The 16,951-nt window shown below is 42.1% G+C and overlaps 1 protein-coding gene across 1 annotated transcript in view; it reads left to right on the top strand.

Moving 5' to 3' along the window:
• npffr1l2 (neuropeptide FF receptor 1 like 2) overlaps positions 1 to 16,951 on the top strand; it is a 46,058-nt gene that overhangs the window by 13,618 nt on the left and 15,489 nt on the right. Inside the window, exon 2 of the mRNA XM_058776390.1 lies at positions 13,254 to 13,613. Coding sequence (XP_058632373.1) covers positions 13,286 to 13,613 — 328 coding nt within the window. The 5' untranslated portion in view covers positions 13,254 to 13,285. The remainder of the gene's footprint in view (positions 1 to 13,253; positions 13,614 to 16,951) is intronic.

The raw sequence follows: 16,951 nt of genomic DNA, 5'->3' as shown, positions 1-16,951 counted from the left end.
TGCTGATATTATTCCTTTTTGTATTTTCAGCCACAGGTGGTATTGATCTCTTTTATCTAATTCTATAGCCAGTTCAGATTTAATCCAGATGATCATCCCTCCCGAGTCTCTCCCCTGTGTGACTGATGTGAGTTTGACTGATGGTAATATTATCTCTCTGTATCCCGAGGGACAGTGAACACATCTCCTCTACACCAGGTTTCCTGTAAGATGATGACATCTATGTCTTTAAGTTCTTTCATGAAGTCAGAATGTCTACTTTTTAGGCCAAAGACTGAGGAGTTTAGACCTTGAATATTCCATGTAGAAAAAATAAGTGAGCTAACTTTTAAAATAATTGGTATGGTTTGTTTGCCATTTTGAGAAAAGAGAATGATACAAAAAATACAATAGAATTTTTTAAATAATGAATGATGGAAGTAATGTTATGGTAGGAACTTAAAAACATCAACAAATCCATTTTAAGTTACATGTACACTTACACTAACAATGTGGATTGGTAAAAGGTTTTTAAAAAAAAATGTATTAATGTTTTTTTTGTTTTTTTTAGCACTGTCTACTGTGTGTGAGTTGGTGAGAGCAGATGATACACAGCATGTGTTGGATGTCGTGGAGTTCAGCATTAGCTCGGCTCGCTCCTCCGCTGACAGCTTGGGCGTAGCTCGGTCTGTCTGGCTGGGCCGGGCTCTGCTGTGGACGGGCTTCAGCCGCTGGAGCGTTGGGGCTGTTATAGGACAGTCTCTGTCCGTACGGATCCTCTCTGGGTGCTGAAGCTCTGTGTGGACCCCTGGGAGGTGAGGCTGTGGGCGCAGAAGGTCTGGGCGGTGCTCTGGTCGGGGCTCTAGATGAGGTGTTGGCTGGGATGTAATTTCCTGAAGTGTGTCTCGTTGGGTTGGCTGGGTTAGGGCTGGTTCTGCTTGTCTGGTTGGTCCTGTTTAGAGCGACGTCTTTGAGCCTCTTTGCAAAAATATGTACCAGGTTCTTATAAAGGTGGACATGGTCATATAGGCAGTCGGTGTCCAGGTCTGGATGGTGGGCAAAGTGTACGTTGGGCAGGAGGGCACAGTGTCTGGAGATGCTAGAGTTAATTTTATTAATTGTTTTGGGATGGAAATCTTTTCTCTGGAGTAGAGTGGACAGGGTGATTTTTGAGTTGGGGAAGGTTTCTCTACCTTTTTCCATGATGGCTCTGAGGGAGTCAGACACTCGTTCCTGTTGGCTCCGCAGATCATTGGTGCCCGTGTGGATTATGATGTGGCTGGGCCGGCCTAGCTGGGATTCTGTCAGGAGCTCCAGGGCTTTGTCAGTGGTGGGACACCAGAATTTTTCTTTAAAAGTTTCTTTATATCAATGAATTTGCCGTTTGAATCGATGAGTAGAGCTACTTCAGGTTCCTCTGTGCTGGTTTGTGCTGGGCTGCTGTGAGACGAGGGCTGATGTTGTTGTGCTGGGGAGCCTGACAAGGGGCGCTGTGATGGCTGTGAGCTGTCTGGGTCAGGTCTCTCTGAGTCTGCGCTGAGCGGTGGGTGTTGACTCCCTGTGTTAGGTGACTTTGGGGTGGAGGGCAGTGTTTGATCTCTGTGGGTCTGCGCTGGTTCTTCTCTGGCCAGGAGGAGTTCCCTTAGCTGCTCTTTCAGGGCTTGGATCTCACTGTTCAGCTGTTCTCTCTCCTCTCACACACACACTCTCTCTCTCTCTCTCACACACACACACGCATGCATGCACACACAATCTCTCTCTCTCTCACACACACACACACACACACTGTACTGTCGGTGAAAATGCTACTCACCACCTCTGGCGATGCCACAAGCCATTATGGCCATTCATTATTCTCACCTCCATAATTTCAAGCTTTTTACCTTTTTTTTTACCTTAAAAAAAAAAAAAATAGATTAAATATTTTTTTAGCTATTACTTCAGATAATTCTGAGAATGAAATGGGTCACAGAGAAGCTTTAAAGACATCTGGAGGCACCCGAAATCTATTACCCTCCTTTCCACCTGCAAGCTTTGTGAATCAAATTCCCAATGGAGTTCTGCCTTGAAATTTGACTTTTTTAATTTATTTTTTATACAATAACTACCAAAAGATGCCTATTTGCAGAGTCAAGGTAATGGGATTGAGGTTGTAAACAGCATTTATGAGATTTAGTCATTTGCAAAACGTATACTTTCAAATAATCCAAAGTTTAAGCAATTCATGTACTGGAACTAGAAATATCCCCTCTGTTATACAGTAATGGCTACTGAACTGGACAACAACCCCAGTCAATTAACTATAGAGCTATATAAAGTGTGTGCTGAGGACTTGAGGACTGAGAAGTTAGTTTAATTACGAACTAGTAGCTGAAATGCAACAACAACAACAACAAAAAAAAGAGTGTTTATGTTTTTTTTTTTTTAACAGTTTCATCAACAAAAATGTGAAAAATAGCATTTTTTGTTTTCTTTGTTTGTTTGTTTAGTTTTTTTCTGCAGGTTTTATGAAGGCCAATTTAAGACTTTTTAAAAACCTTTTTAAGACAAATTTAGTATAGCTTCAGACTTTACATCTTCATTTTGGATGAACTGACTTTAACTGAAAAATTGACTGTTTACTGTTGCCCTCTTTTAAGAGCTGCTTTAATTTTGTTTGCATTACTGACACACTTCCTGTTTATTACTATAAAGCTGCTTTGACACAATCTGTGTTGTATAAGGTGTTATATAAGGAAAGGTAAAGGTGACTTGGCCCACAGAAACCCTACATTTAAATGTGCAAAAAGTGGAGTGACTTTTAATGCAAATAATTTGAAAAGTGTGCTCTGCAAATCAGATGGAATTTATAATACAACAGATTTATTATTTACTTTTAGAAATGTTATCAGAAGTTATTATACTGTATTAAATTACCACCATACAAACATTTGACTCCATAACAACAGGCGAACGAACCGAAATACTAATCCAGAGAATTAATTCACTTTTGACAAGAAACAACACTTTCCTTTCCCATGAATGTGGTTCGTAAATGGCTCTGACCAACACTGATGAGAGGTGGCTTGAGTCAACGCATGAATCCAATTTTCATTGTATTGTAGTATTCCTTTGAACTAAGGTCAAGCAGTGCATGATGGTTGTGGCTTTGTGTGAACACTTGTAGCAATTTTGTTCAATTTCAAAGATATGTTCCAAAAGTGAACATTTACTCACCTTCACACTGTTCTGAAATTTCTTCCTTCTGTGAAACACAAAAGAAGATGTTTTGAAAAATATTCTGGTCACTTTGCCACACAATTATAATGAATCAGAAAAAAAAAAAAACATTTAAAAAAATCATAAAAGGTGAAAAGAGTTCACAACCAGATTTCAAAACAGTTTGAAAAAAACCTTTAATTTCAATTACAGCCTTTTAAAGTTGGATTTAGTAATAATATACACATGAAGATTGCTATGAGTGTCTTGTCCTTACTCTCTAAAAGCAGGGCCATAAAAACAAGGCACATCTGAAGCCTTACAACAGAACCTGCTTTTGTTTGTGCAGAATGAAACTCGGATCTCAAATGAGCCTCTGTAAAGTCATACAGCATATTTAATAAACTCAAGCCTATCTAAGAAAAAAAAAATGCTCTTAGCCTCCATTTGGCTATAGTTGAAAACGAGATCAAAAGAGGTTTGACACAAAGACACTCACGTTAAAACCTGTTAGTGAACTTGGAAAAGCATGATGTTTTCTAAACATGTTGTTGCAGCAACATATAAACCTCTCCATTTTTGGTACAACTGAGCGTCTCTTTCACAAACTCTTGTGTATTCCCTTTACGTCCTTTTCCCGTTCAATGCGATCAGGTTGAGACTTGAACAGGCAGATAGATTTTGTACTAAATACAATCAAAAATGCTATATGCATCATGATACAACATATCGCAAAACAATATGTCCAGATGAAAAGATGCCCATACCCCCCACGTTTAGAAATGTTTCACTTTTCTCCTAACTTTTAATGGCAAATTTGAAGAGACTTTGATTCTTTTAGGTTTGAGTGCAACAGGTTTGTCTTTTATGTGAGGCCAGCCATCAAAGAAATTAAAAAAAGAAGACTTTATAATCTGGAAATAGGACTATTAAATGATGTACCTGTTAAAATCTGCAATAAATACTGAACATATTTCAGTTTTAGGTCACCAACAACAAATAAGCAGGCTATAAACAAGCCTGTGCAGCAACACGCTTCTTTAAGTCTGACTCGGTGTTGATTCCAGAACTGTTTTATTTCATCCGTTGCTCCACAGCATCATAATGGGAAATGCATTGTAATGTCTGTAAAGTCAACATAAAGGTTTGTTTTTATGACCTGTATATAAAAGTGCTCTTGTGCATTGGTCCTCTAGGCAGTCTCATGTTGCCTCCTGTACAGGTGGCCCTATATTTGTGTATTTTTTTAAAGAAAGCTTTCCAAAGTTGCTCTGGGGGAGCCATGACAAAACAGTGGCAACTCCCTAGGAACCTAGAGTCCAGTCCTGCAGGCTTTCTTCTCAAAGTAGCCCCCCGACAGCTCTATCAGAAGTCGAAATCATGAAGTGACATTTTATACAGCAGTTCTAATGCTCTCTGCTAACATTTGAGACTCAGACTTTCAGAACTTCGAATCCCCAAAAGCCTGATGTGATGCGTCTTGCTGTGCATTCTTTGACAAATCCGATTATTTATTTTTTTTTGACAGCCTTGAGTGCAGCATTACTAATGCTGGGCATCTTGCTGTTTATTATATTCTGGGTGGTTTTCAACACCAGTAAGTCTGAAGCATTTCCTATGAATCACAAAGCAAAATAGAAAACAGACTGCATGACAATTCACCGCTCGCTAAGTTGATTGATCAAATGGTCAGAAGATTGCAATCAGTCGGTGCTCAAAGACTTTTTGGTAAAGTAAAGAACAAAGAGTGTGCTTCACAATAATATTTGTACAGTCAGTTCTGGCCTTTCCAGTGAACTTTTGCAAGACAATGAAGTGAACTTAGTTCGTACAAATTAGGGGGCCATTAGATACAATAGAAAAGTGTTGACACTTTACGGTCAGTGTTCTTTTAATTAACCAGTAAATTACACTGAACAGATTACATAAAATCAGCAGCCAGATATGGAGAGGTAATACTATAAACAGGTGTGTTGTAGCTGATACTTAAAAAAAAAAAGAGGCTTATTGTAAGTGAATTCCATCATCTGGTTTAATTTGCTTCTGAAAAGGCATTTTATTCTTTCTTTTCTGTTTTCTCTGTGATGGCAGCTTTAGACGTATACCTCTCATGATGAGGAATTTGACTTAGGATGCATCAATAAATGCATCATAACACAGCCTGATTGTCTGGAAAATCTCGCTTCATGCTGATTAACTTATGTAAATTGGCTACTGATATGAGAAAACATATCAACATTTCAAAGAAAACTGATTTTGTGTTTCCAGGTTTTTGCTCTATAGATGTGGCACTTGAAACCAGCCAAAGACATTTTCAAGCCAAACTGAAGAACAAACAAAAAGTTACATTTGCACAGCACAGAAAAAAAGCATACAAATATATACAATTGTTACATTGTTTCAAATGTAAATCCTTGGACATCATGCGTCACTTTTGAGTTAGTATGAGATTATATTGTGATTTCTTACCAGAACTGCTTTCCAGCTTTCTCAGTCAGTGTTACACAATCTTTCAGATCCTGGAGATATTTACTGTAACTTTCCATCAGTGTCTCAGCAATGGATGCTCTGCAGTGAATGGGTGCCGTCAGAACGAGAGTCCAAACAGCTGATAAAAACATCACAATAATCCGGACCACTCCAGTCCATCAGTTAACATCTGGAGAAGACAAAAGCTGCTTGTGTGCAATAAACAAATCTATCACGATGAGTTTAACTTCAAATTGTTGAAGTCCACTATCCATAATATTCAAGATTCAAGATCCTTTACTGTCACTATACAAAGTACAGTGAAATTAGATGCAGTCTATACACACAAAACAAGTATGGTCAAGGTGGTAGTGTAAAATAAGCCAGTTACTGCACAGTGATGTATAAAGTACCAAATTAGTGTGGTGCATTGAGTATTGCTCACAGTTAAACATATAACAGAAGAGCAGTAACTGTTGCATTGTTTTGCATATTAATGGCATTAGTAGTGATCAGTTAATAAATCTTGCACAGATCTTTGTTAGCAGATCGTAGAGATAGTTATTGCACTGGGTAAGGTATTGCTCACAATGGATTGCTTTATACAGTGAAAAAGTTGTCTGAATCAAGAGAGAGATCTGCACAGATCAAGCATTGTTTACAAGCAAAAACATAAATATAGCAGTACACTGTAAAAAAAAAAAAAAAGTTGAGCTAACTTAAAATTAAGGCAATAAGCTTCAGCAGATTTTTGAGTTTTCTCAACTTGTCGTTTTAAGTTTATACAACAAAAATTTGAGAATCTCCCACAAAAATAAATTGAGCAAACTCAAAAATCGGCTGAAGCTGGTTGCCTTAAAATTTTAAGTTGGCTCAACTTTTTCTTTTTTTTTACAGTGTAGATTTGAGAGGACAACAGAGGATGGATTTTCACTGGAGGAAAGGTTATTATGGGTTGTGAACTTGTATTTTAGCCAAAAGCAAGTAATTTGTTGCCTTACATCCTTACATTGCCCCATAGTCTCTCTTTGAAAGTCCATTAATACCTCTTTAATAATTTTACCAACTGATTGATTATTTTATAGGTTGCACCAAATGATAAGTTGATGAAAATAATAAAAGCGTGGTAAACAAATCACACGATACTTGAGAATGCCTGGAAACAGATCCATCTTCCGTTATTTTCTGCTACTAATGGAATTAATGACTGCCAGCCGTTCACAATCTCATGCTGAATGACATAATTCTGTTGTTTCCACTGTATTTGCATTTCTGATTACACTTAAAGGGAGGTTAAAATGAATTTGTATGATTAAAATAATTAATGTGGTTTGAAGCGGAATTAATTGTTCTTTGACCAAATGAGACGTGCAAACACTGGCATGCTTATGCATTTAAAATCAACAGTGGCAAATATCTATGCATTTCACTTTATATATATATATATTTCTTTAATTTCCCAGCTGTCGGTGAGGCTTTTAGACTGAGGGACTCAGAGCTCTTTACACTGCTCATATTTCAAAAACGTCACAGATGAAAAAAACAATCAAAGCTGTTCGGACAAGGCAAGATCGAGAGAGTCAACTGAATCTTAATTGAATCTGAATTGCAATATCTGCTAAATAAGACAGATCAATTCAATTATGCCATTAAATGTCTCTATTAATAGAGGATATTCAGTGCATGCTGTGAGGATTTTTAATTTTATTTTTTTTTCTAAGGTTGGACAGAATACTGGAGCTTTAAACTGAAAAAAATGAGAATATCTATTTAGTCATTTACAGCGACCTTGTGGACAGTGTATCCTTAACCACACAGACAAGCCTTCAGTTCTAGCTAAAACAGAGATAGATACAGAACACGGAGGGTATTTACTTTCTCACGTCTCAGCATGTCTCCCTCGATTGTTTTATGACTTGCAGCATACTCAACAGCTTTGCACCACAGGACACAACTCCGGCTCCAACATGCAGATTTCTGGACCTTAATGACTGGAGAAATTGAGACCTTGTGTGTGGTATCAAATCTGTTTTATTCACAGCTGAGCTCGAGAGTTTAATTACAAGTACATACAAAACTTCACGGTGTGCTCATGAAGTCTTTGTGCTCTGTATTCATGTTGGTCAGTCTGTGGTTAGACAATTATGTTGTATTGTAATGTTTCATTGTTTTGCCCCAAGCATAGATGTAGTTCTCCTGATCCTTCCTATAAGGCAGACGATAGGACCGGGCTCTACACAGAGAAGGTCAACTACTGTTGTTGCTTGGACAACCCAGACAGTAGGACTTGGATAACACTGGGAAGCGTGCCCTTCCATTTGGAAGAGGCACACTGCGGAGTCACCTCCTCCCCGAGGGGTTAAGTGGCATTTAGACATGTGAAGTAACCCCGTAGGGCCCTATTGCACATGGAAGTCTCTGAGATGGCACAGGCTGCATCATTAGAGATGGCAGAACGTGGTCTGCCAGGGGAAACACGGCTCTAATAAGCATACCGTGGAATACACATATGGGATCCCGGCAGGGTCTCTCATATGGGCACTAGCCTCACATCAGATTTCAAGAATTCATTGACTGAAAGGCCTGGCGCCGGACGCTCCGCCACATCCGGACGCCGGAGTGCTGGAGGACTCGACAGGGTTTGCCTGGTTAAGGAACTCTATGGAGAATTAGGTGAAAGAACGCCGCAAGCCGACTCTGAGCCGGGTCTTTCAGTGCCACTACCCGTTTGAGGTGAGAACACAGGAGGAAACCGGTTCGACGCGTAGGCTATAAAACCTAGCGAACGTGTTAGGAGTCGCCCAACCCGCAGCTCTACAGATGTCTGCTAGCGAGGCACCACGAGCCAGCACCCAGGACGATGCGACACCCCTAGTGGAGTGAGCACGCAACCTGAGCGGGCAGGGCACACCTTGTGCTCCATAGGCCCGTCTTGTGGACGGTGCTCGTGCTGAAGCGATAGTGAGAGTTACCTCCTGGGGCAGATCACCTAGAACCTCCGCGTCCCATCCAGGGACCACACATGGAGTTTCCACAAGTCTGGACGCGGGTGCCAGAGGGTGCTCCGTCTCTGAGAAAGCAGATCCTTCCTCAGAGGAATCGGCCAGGGAGGGGCTGTCGCGAGGAGCATGAGTTCCGGGAACCAGGTCCTGTTGGGCCAATATGGAGCCACTAACAAGACCTGCTCCTCGTCCTCCCTGATCTTGCACAGTGTCTGTGCTAGCAGGCTCACTGGGGGGAATGCATATTTGCGGAAGCCCTGGGGCCAGCTGTGTGCCAGTGCGTCCGTGCCGAGAGTTGCCTCGGACAGGGAGTAGAACCACTGGCAGTGGGTGGTTTCTGGAGATGCAAACAGGTCTACCTGAGCAACTCCGAACCGACTCCAAATCAGCTGGACCGCCTGGGGATGGAGTCTCCACTCCTCAGGGAGTGCCGCTCGAGACAGCTCGTCGGCCGCCTGATTGAACACTCCTAGGATGTAGATGGGACGAAGGGACCTCAGATGCTTCTGACTCCAGAGGAGGTGGTGGTGGGCGAGTTGCGACATGCGACGGGAGCGTAAACCGCCTTGCCAGTTGATATATGCAACGGTCGCAGTGTTGTCCGTACGGACCAGAACGTCCTTGCCCCGAAGGCGCCCTCTGAGGCGACTCAAGGCAAGGCGTACTGCAAGCAACTCGCAATTGATATGCCAACGCAGTTGGGGACCCGTCCACACCCCTGACACTGCGTGCCCGTTGTACGTGGCTCCCCAGCCGGTGGCCGAGGCATCTGTGAATACGACAGCATGCCTGGATACCTGCTCCAAGGGCTCTAACTCGCAGATCCAAGATCGGTCGTAACCCACCGCTTTTCTTGGGCGCAATGAAGTAAGGGCTGTAAAAACCGGCTCTATCGCGTCCTTCGCCAGCAGGACTGCAATTTCCGCACGTAAGACAGGGGCATCGACGGCCTTGACTGAAGTGAACCGGATGCCCCCGAACTTGGGGGGACGCCGGGCGAACTGAATCACGTAGCCGAGTCTGATGGTCCGCAGGAGCCACCGAGACGGACTGGGGAGCGCTAGCCAGGCTCCGAGAGACCGTACCAGGGGGACCAACGGGGCCACCGACATACCCGCGGTGGGGCAGCGAGGTGGAACACAGGGACCCGGCCCGGAGCCTTTGACGGCTTGGCCTGTGATGGCGGGGGGCGGGGTCTGGGTGTGCAGTGTAACACTCACCTTATTCCTCCTCGTGAGGGAGGAAACACAGGAACCCGGCTTGAGGCTTGTGACAGCCTGGCGTGTGACGACTTGAAGCGGGGACTCGAGTGCTACCGCCCTTACCTGGTTCCACGAATGGGCAGGAGGGGTGCTCTTGGGCAACCCACTACTGCCTGCTGGCGAGAGAGGAGAAGGGAAGTGATCCCGTGATGCACGGTTCACCACTCTCCTCCTCTTGAGACCCAGAGATTGAACAAAAACAAAACAAAACAAAAGATTCTCCACCCGGCCCTCCTCGGGGGAGGGAGTGGTGCGGTCACCATCTCCCGACAAGCAGTCTCCACCATCTCTGGGTCGCCCGTCTCAGGGCCTCTTGCACTTGCGCTTGCCGCCAGGTTTGGCGGGGGTCTGGACAGGCTGGGCGTCCTGCCTGCGACCGGCTCCACGACGCTGCCTGGTGGAAGGCTGCTGCGGCTGCGTGGGAGCGGGGGCAGCCGAAGGGGGGCGCCCACGGCGACGAGCAGGCTGAGGGGCTGCAGCCGGAGTGGAAGCAGCCGGTTTCCCCAGCGCATGATGTGTTTGATCGTCTCAGTCTGCTTCTGGGCTGCCGAGAATGGCTGGGCAAAGCTCTCGACAGCGTCGCCGAAAAGGCCGGTCTGCGACACGGGAGCATTCAGGAACTGTACCTTCTCCTGCTCCTTCATGTCAGCAAGACACAGCCAGAGATGGCGCTCCTGGACCACTAACGTGGACATCGCACGACCCAGAGATTGTGCGGTCACCTTCGTCGCTCGAAGCGCGAGGTCTGTCGCAGCACGCAGCTCATGTAGAACCGCCAGGTCATGACCACCCCAGTGCAGGTCTTTCAGGGCTTTGGCCTGGTGGACCTGCAGTAACGCCATGGCGTGAAGGGCAGAAGCCGCCTCCCCACAGGCTCTATAAGCACTGCCAGTTAGACCTGACGAATACTTACAGGCCCGCGAGAGACACGGGTCACCCCGCAGAGTGGTAGCGGCTGTTGGACATAGTTGCATGGCCACAGACCGCTCCACAGAGGGGATGCGCGCGTACCCCAAAGTGGCTACACCATCGAGGGTGGTGAGGGGGGAGGAGCCACAGGATTTGTTTCGGGCAGTGAAAGGTGCCTTCCACGATCTTGTGAGCTCCTCATGCACTTCCGGAAGAATGGCACCGGAGGGCGCTGAGAACCAGCACGACCCCGCCGAGAAACCACTCGTCCAGCCTCGAAGGATCGGGACGGTGGAGGATTCCACACGAGCCCGACATTCTCGGCGCCCGGAAAGCATAGCCGTCATCTCTGGGTCTGGCTCGGACAACGCTACCACACCCGAAGAGCAACACAGCCGGTCGTCATCCCGGAGAGAGGACTCGCCCTCCGATGCAGCGATCGACATCTGGTCGTCAGAGGGGCACCGAAGGAAACGCGTGGTGCACTCTGTCCAGCAGAGGGCCCAGCGCTCCTTCGGCAGCTCCACCGGCTGCGGAGTGCTTGAGGGTGAGTAACTCCTCTTGGGGAATCCCTCACTGTCACCCTCAGATCACCTCTGACTCCATCGGATACAGCGCCGCCCGGGAACGAACGCTGGATCGCGGCAGAGGCAGAGGACTCCGCCATGTTTGACATAGCGGAGTCTATTATGTAACTCGAGATGGTCATGTCCCCACAAGAAGAACATGAACCATCACAGCTTCCTCAGCGTGCTGAATGCCCAGACACGTGAGGCAGCGATTGTGACCGTCCTGAGGCGCCAGGAAACGACCACACCCAGAAACGCACGGGTGATAAGACATCTTTAAAAAGATGCGATCACCCGTGTTGCTCTTTTAGAGAAATTTGCTCTTTATTAAGTGCTGAAGCACGCAGGGGAGCTGGCCACCACACACTCCTAGTGTGACTGTCCTCACGGGAATCGACCTCTTCTCCCATGAGACCGCGACCACCTCTGCTGCGCTGTAACGTCCACACTCGCTCGCTCTTCTCACTCGCAGGATAGGAGAGCAGCAGTGATTCACCGCTGCTCGACTCCGAAGCGAAAGGATGCAGTGCACCTGCTGCCTCTTATACTCACGCTGTGATCAGCGGCAGCTGGATGCAATGATCGCATGCCAATGTCCATTGGCTCGTTTAGTTACACTCGAAGTGGATTGGTCTCTCTGGCGAGATCCCAATTCGTCGGTCATCCTACGTGACTCGGAGTGACCGACTGAAAGGGAACCACCATTCTATAACTTTAACTATACAACTAATTGAATTATTTCAAACCAGCGAATGTTCAGACTCAATATTTTTTTTAATTAATTTTAATTAAAATATTTTATCTTGTTGGATATAAATACAAAAGCAAAACTTTCTGCAATGTAAAACCATCTACATAAGCATGTGAATTTCACTTCATCTTGTCTTTCTTGTTTCCGAATTAAACGAGACATGTTGGTGAAACCAAAACCTAAACCAACCTTTGAGTAAGCTATTAAAACCTAAGCATACTGCAAATTGTCTTTTTTTTCTCACTATTGGCAACTTTTTGTAAACGTAAACCGCTCCAAAATGTGTACGATTTATGCATCAGAAATAGTGCTGTCAAATGATTAATCGCATCCAAAATAAACGTTTTTGTTTATTTAATATATGTGTGAGTACTGTGTATATATTCTATGTATATATATATATATATATATATACACACACACACACACACACAGTATATACTGTAATTTGAAAACATTTACATGCATTTACATGTATATATTTATATGCATATACACAATAAAATACACAGTACACCCACATATATTATGTAAACAAAAACTTATTTTGGATGTGATTAATCACGATGAATCAATTGTCAGCACTAATGCCAAGAAGAATGCCAAGAACTTGTATAAAAATATATAGTATATTTATATTCCTGTTATAGAAGACAATCAGTTTGGAGAATAGATGGATGGATATAATGACATTATTAATTGTATGTTTATATTTTTAAACATGATTAAATACAGTTTTTTACATTAAACACATTTTTTTTCTGCCTTGGAAGCTCTGCCGGTTTCTTCTGGAAATGCAAATGTAGTCGTTCATGTGTCTATTGCACGTTTCCTAAGCAATTTTTGTCCATACAGTATGTACATTTTCACAACAGCATGAATTGTTTTAAACTCACTATGCATAAAATCTGAACAGAAAGCCTGAGCAATGAACAGTCTTTTAGACACGCATCAGATGCATCCTGCAGAAACTGACTGCACATTCCCATTAGCCTGATGCACTCTGGTGCCCAAATTCTTTGCATGAATGCATTTCAAAAGTCATCTTTGTCTCCATTTTGACAGTATTGATTTGAATCGGCTCTGCTGTGGTGTGTGTGTGATTTGTATTCAGGTGCATTGCAAGAGGGATCCAGGACAGCAGAAATGGAAATGTTGCAGGAGCTTTCTGCGCTTTATTTGAACAGCAGCCTCCAGAATGATTACGCAAACAACAGTAACGTCACCAACCACACCAGTATCATCTACTACCCTTACTACCAGCACTCTTTAGCTGTGGCTGCCGCCCTGACCGTGGCCTACCTCTTCATCTTTCTGCTGTGCATGGTGGGAAATGGCTTGGTTTGTCTGATTGTGTTGGAGAACCGGCGGATGAGAACGGTCACCAACCTCTTCATCCTCAACCTTGCTGTGAGCGACCTTCTGGTGGGCGTTTTCTGTATCCCAACAACCCTGGTGGACAACCTCATTACAGGTAACACACACAGAAAAAATGAATGCGAGAGAGAGAGACAGAGAGTGAAAAAAACAGTCTTAATCTTTTGCCTTGGCTATAAACCTTCCCCAGCACTCATGTCAAAAAGCACATCTCTCTTATTACTGCGCTGAACCCAAGGAAAGTTTGCTCTTACCCACTGCATTACAGAGGCTTGTACATCAATCCCACACTTCATGCAGCATCGACCTATTCTGACATTCACTGGTGGCAGCACATATGTCAGTTCTTATGTTTGCTCTTGCTATTGGACTTTGGCTCTATAGAACAAAAGGCTCTAATCAAATACTGGATTTGGGTCAGAACAGCAAACGCTCTTTCAATTTCTGGCTCAGAGCATCCTTGCTCGTTCTGAGCAACTTTCTCACAATGAGGACAAAAGCATGCTTTCTTCTGTCATGCTTGCAAAAATTGTCTGTGTTAACTAGGCTGTTTTCTGGAGCATAGCCCAGAACAGTGTGCCTGGCCTTTATAGTTCAATGAAAAATTAAAAATTTACACCTCATGTCGTTCCAAACAAGTCTTTCTGCTGCAGGAAATACTTTGAACAGTGTTTCAATGAAAGTCAATGGGGTCCAAACTGGACATTATAGTGTTTTTGATAACACTTTACAATAAGGTTCATTAGTTAACATTAGTTAACTACAATACTTCTACAGCATTTATTAATATTAGTTAATGTTAAGTTCAGCATTTACTAATGCCTTATTAAAATCACAAGTTGTGCTTGTTAACATGAGTAAATGCACTGTGAACTAACATGAACTAACAATGAACGACTCTATTTTTATTAACTAACATTAGTAAAGATTAATAAATACTGTAATAAATGTATTGTTCATTGTTTGTTCATGTTAGTTAATACATTAAGTAATGTTAACAAATGACACTATTGTAAAGTGTTACCGTGTTTTTAGTTTTTGTTGTTGTTAACTGAAACTAAAACTGAAATTAAAATAATTTAAAGCTAAATTAATAAAAATGACAAACGTGCTTAATAAAATGATTAAAACTTCAGCTAAAATTAATACAAAAACTGAAAGTAGTAAATTAAAATAAATTAAAAAATATTAATGAATACTATAATAGAATATAAATAATACTACTAGCTGATGAAAACATACACAGTGGATTAATGGATTAAGATTAATACAATTTTACAAATTTAAGTGGATTGAATGCATTGAAATTAAAATGTGAAATATATTATAGTACATATGTGACCCTGGACCACAAAACCAGTCTTAAGTGTCAATTTTTCGAAATTGAGATTTATACATCATCTTAAAGCTGAAAAAATAAGATTTCCATTGATGTATGGTTTGTTAGGATCGGACAATATTTGGCTGAGATACAACTATTTGAAAATCTGGAATCTGAGGGTGCAAAAAAATCCAAATATTGAGAAAATTGCCTTTAAAGTTGTCCAAATGAAGGTCTTAGCAATGCATATTACTAATCAAAAATTAAGTTTTGATATATTTATGGTAAGAAATTTACAAAATATCTTCATGGAACATGATCTTTAATTAATATCCTAATGATTTTTGGCATAAAATAAAAATGTATAATTTTGACCCATACAATGTATTTTTGGCTAGTGCTACAAATATACCCCAGCGACTTTTTTGGTCCTGGGTCACATATTAGTTTTACTAAAAAACTAAAATATTTTGTTTTATTTTAAACACAAAAAATTATTGCTAATAGGTTATCCATAAAGAGCTGATGCAAACCAGTAACAGTGAGTAGTATATTTTCAATGTATTCTTGAACCACACAAAACTTAAATGCAGTTGAATTGCAGTGAGCAAAATCACCTCTGATTATTCAATGAAATGCAGCAGCCAGGAAAATATCAAGCCTTCTTTTTTTAAACTGTTAGCAGTCTGGGAGGATTTTCACGGCTCTTGCCAACTGTAAATAAACAGGGGAAATGTAATTACCAGAATACCATCTTGCACGTAATACCAGATAAATTATCATTAGCTGCAGAAGCTGTTCAACAAGCTAACTTCATTCAAAACACAAAATGCACTGATGGCCAGCTACTGTCTTTAAAAGCATATAAACACAGTTCTTTGAATGAAACAGGTGGCGATTATGTAGTCATCAACTTTTCTGTTGCATGCTGGCGTTTGCACTGGAAACATTACAGCAGACACTGGCCTTTAAATCTCTGCTAGTGCACTTAGGACTGAAAGAACATAAACTTGCTTAGTGTGGAGTCTCTTTCTGTCTTTTTTTTTTATTTTTTATAACAACCCATTTAGTTTACTCAAAATGTTCTTGTTAAACTGTACCCAGTTTTTTTTTTTTCTAATGAAACTACTGCCAAACATATTTAATATTGATGTCTCCATGCACCTGTTTTTCTCTGAAAGAGCTGTTTGTTTGTTTGTTTGCCTGCTGTGATCTGGAAGCAAAGATTACATTCTCTCTCATGCTGGTACATTGTTTATAATATCCAAATTTATTATGTGCAATTTTGAATACTTCTGATTGGTCCATTCAGCAGACCATTGTCTATGGCAGCACTGGCCATTCTTTATAAAACTCCTGATTCTCTGTAGTCTGTCCAATTCAGACAATGAAAAGAATTCAACTCAAATGGATACTTCATGTCCAATTAGTTAAGTAGCCAATTAATAAGAAAGATAATGCACAGCCAGACAATCATTATACCAGAAAATTGGTTTCAGGATAATACAAAATCCCGATTACTCTGGGTTGGTTTTTGCAATAATGACTGCACATTGTCCTTCACATTTCCTTCATCAACCATCTGTTAAAGCTTCACCTGCGCGCTCTTATAAAGAACTGAGAGCTGCATGATTGAACATGACTCACCAAAGTGTCCATTGCGATAAGCTTGCATGCAGCATCTCTGATTGCTTTAGAGATGGTCCCTTCCTACAATGGATATAAAAATAACACTTTTTCCCTGAAGTAGCAAACACACAAAAATCTCGTATTGTACACAATTACTGCAAAAAAAAAGCGCACAAGTACAGCTTCAGGCTCTAAATATGCTCCAAGATAAAATGTCTCTTTCAGTAATCTGAAGTTGTTTTTTTCTAGCGACATGTACATTTATGCATTTGGCAGGTGCTTTTATGCAAAGCGACTTGCATTGCATTGAATTCGAGGTACAAGGTACTTATCAATGAATCATCATTTCTGGTTGAAAACATTGTGCATGCCTATTGGACTATGATTTATGTTTATTCTGGACTATGATTGCATCCTTCTCCTCTCATGAATGTCCTCCAGTAAGAACAGAACTGGAAGTATTGATCGCTTTCTTTATAAGCACG

Source organism: Onychostoma macrolepis, chromosome 05 (assembly GCF_012432095.1).
Source record: "Onychostoma macrolepis isolate SWU-2019 chromosome 05, ASM1243209v1, whole genome shotgun sequence".
Lineage (NCBI taxonomy): Eukaryota > Metazoa > Chordata > Actinopteri > Cypriniformes > Cyprinidae > Onychostoma > Onychostoma macrolepis.
The sequence above is the reverse complement of the archived record's forward strand: the minus strand, read 5'-3'. Positions and strand labels throughout refer to the sequence as shown.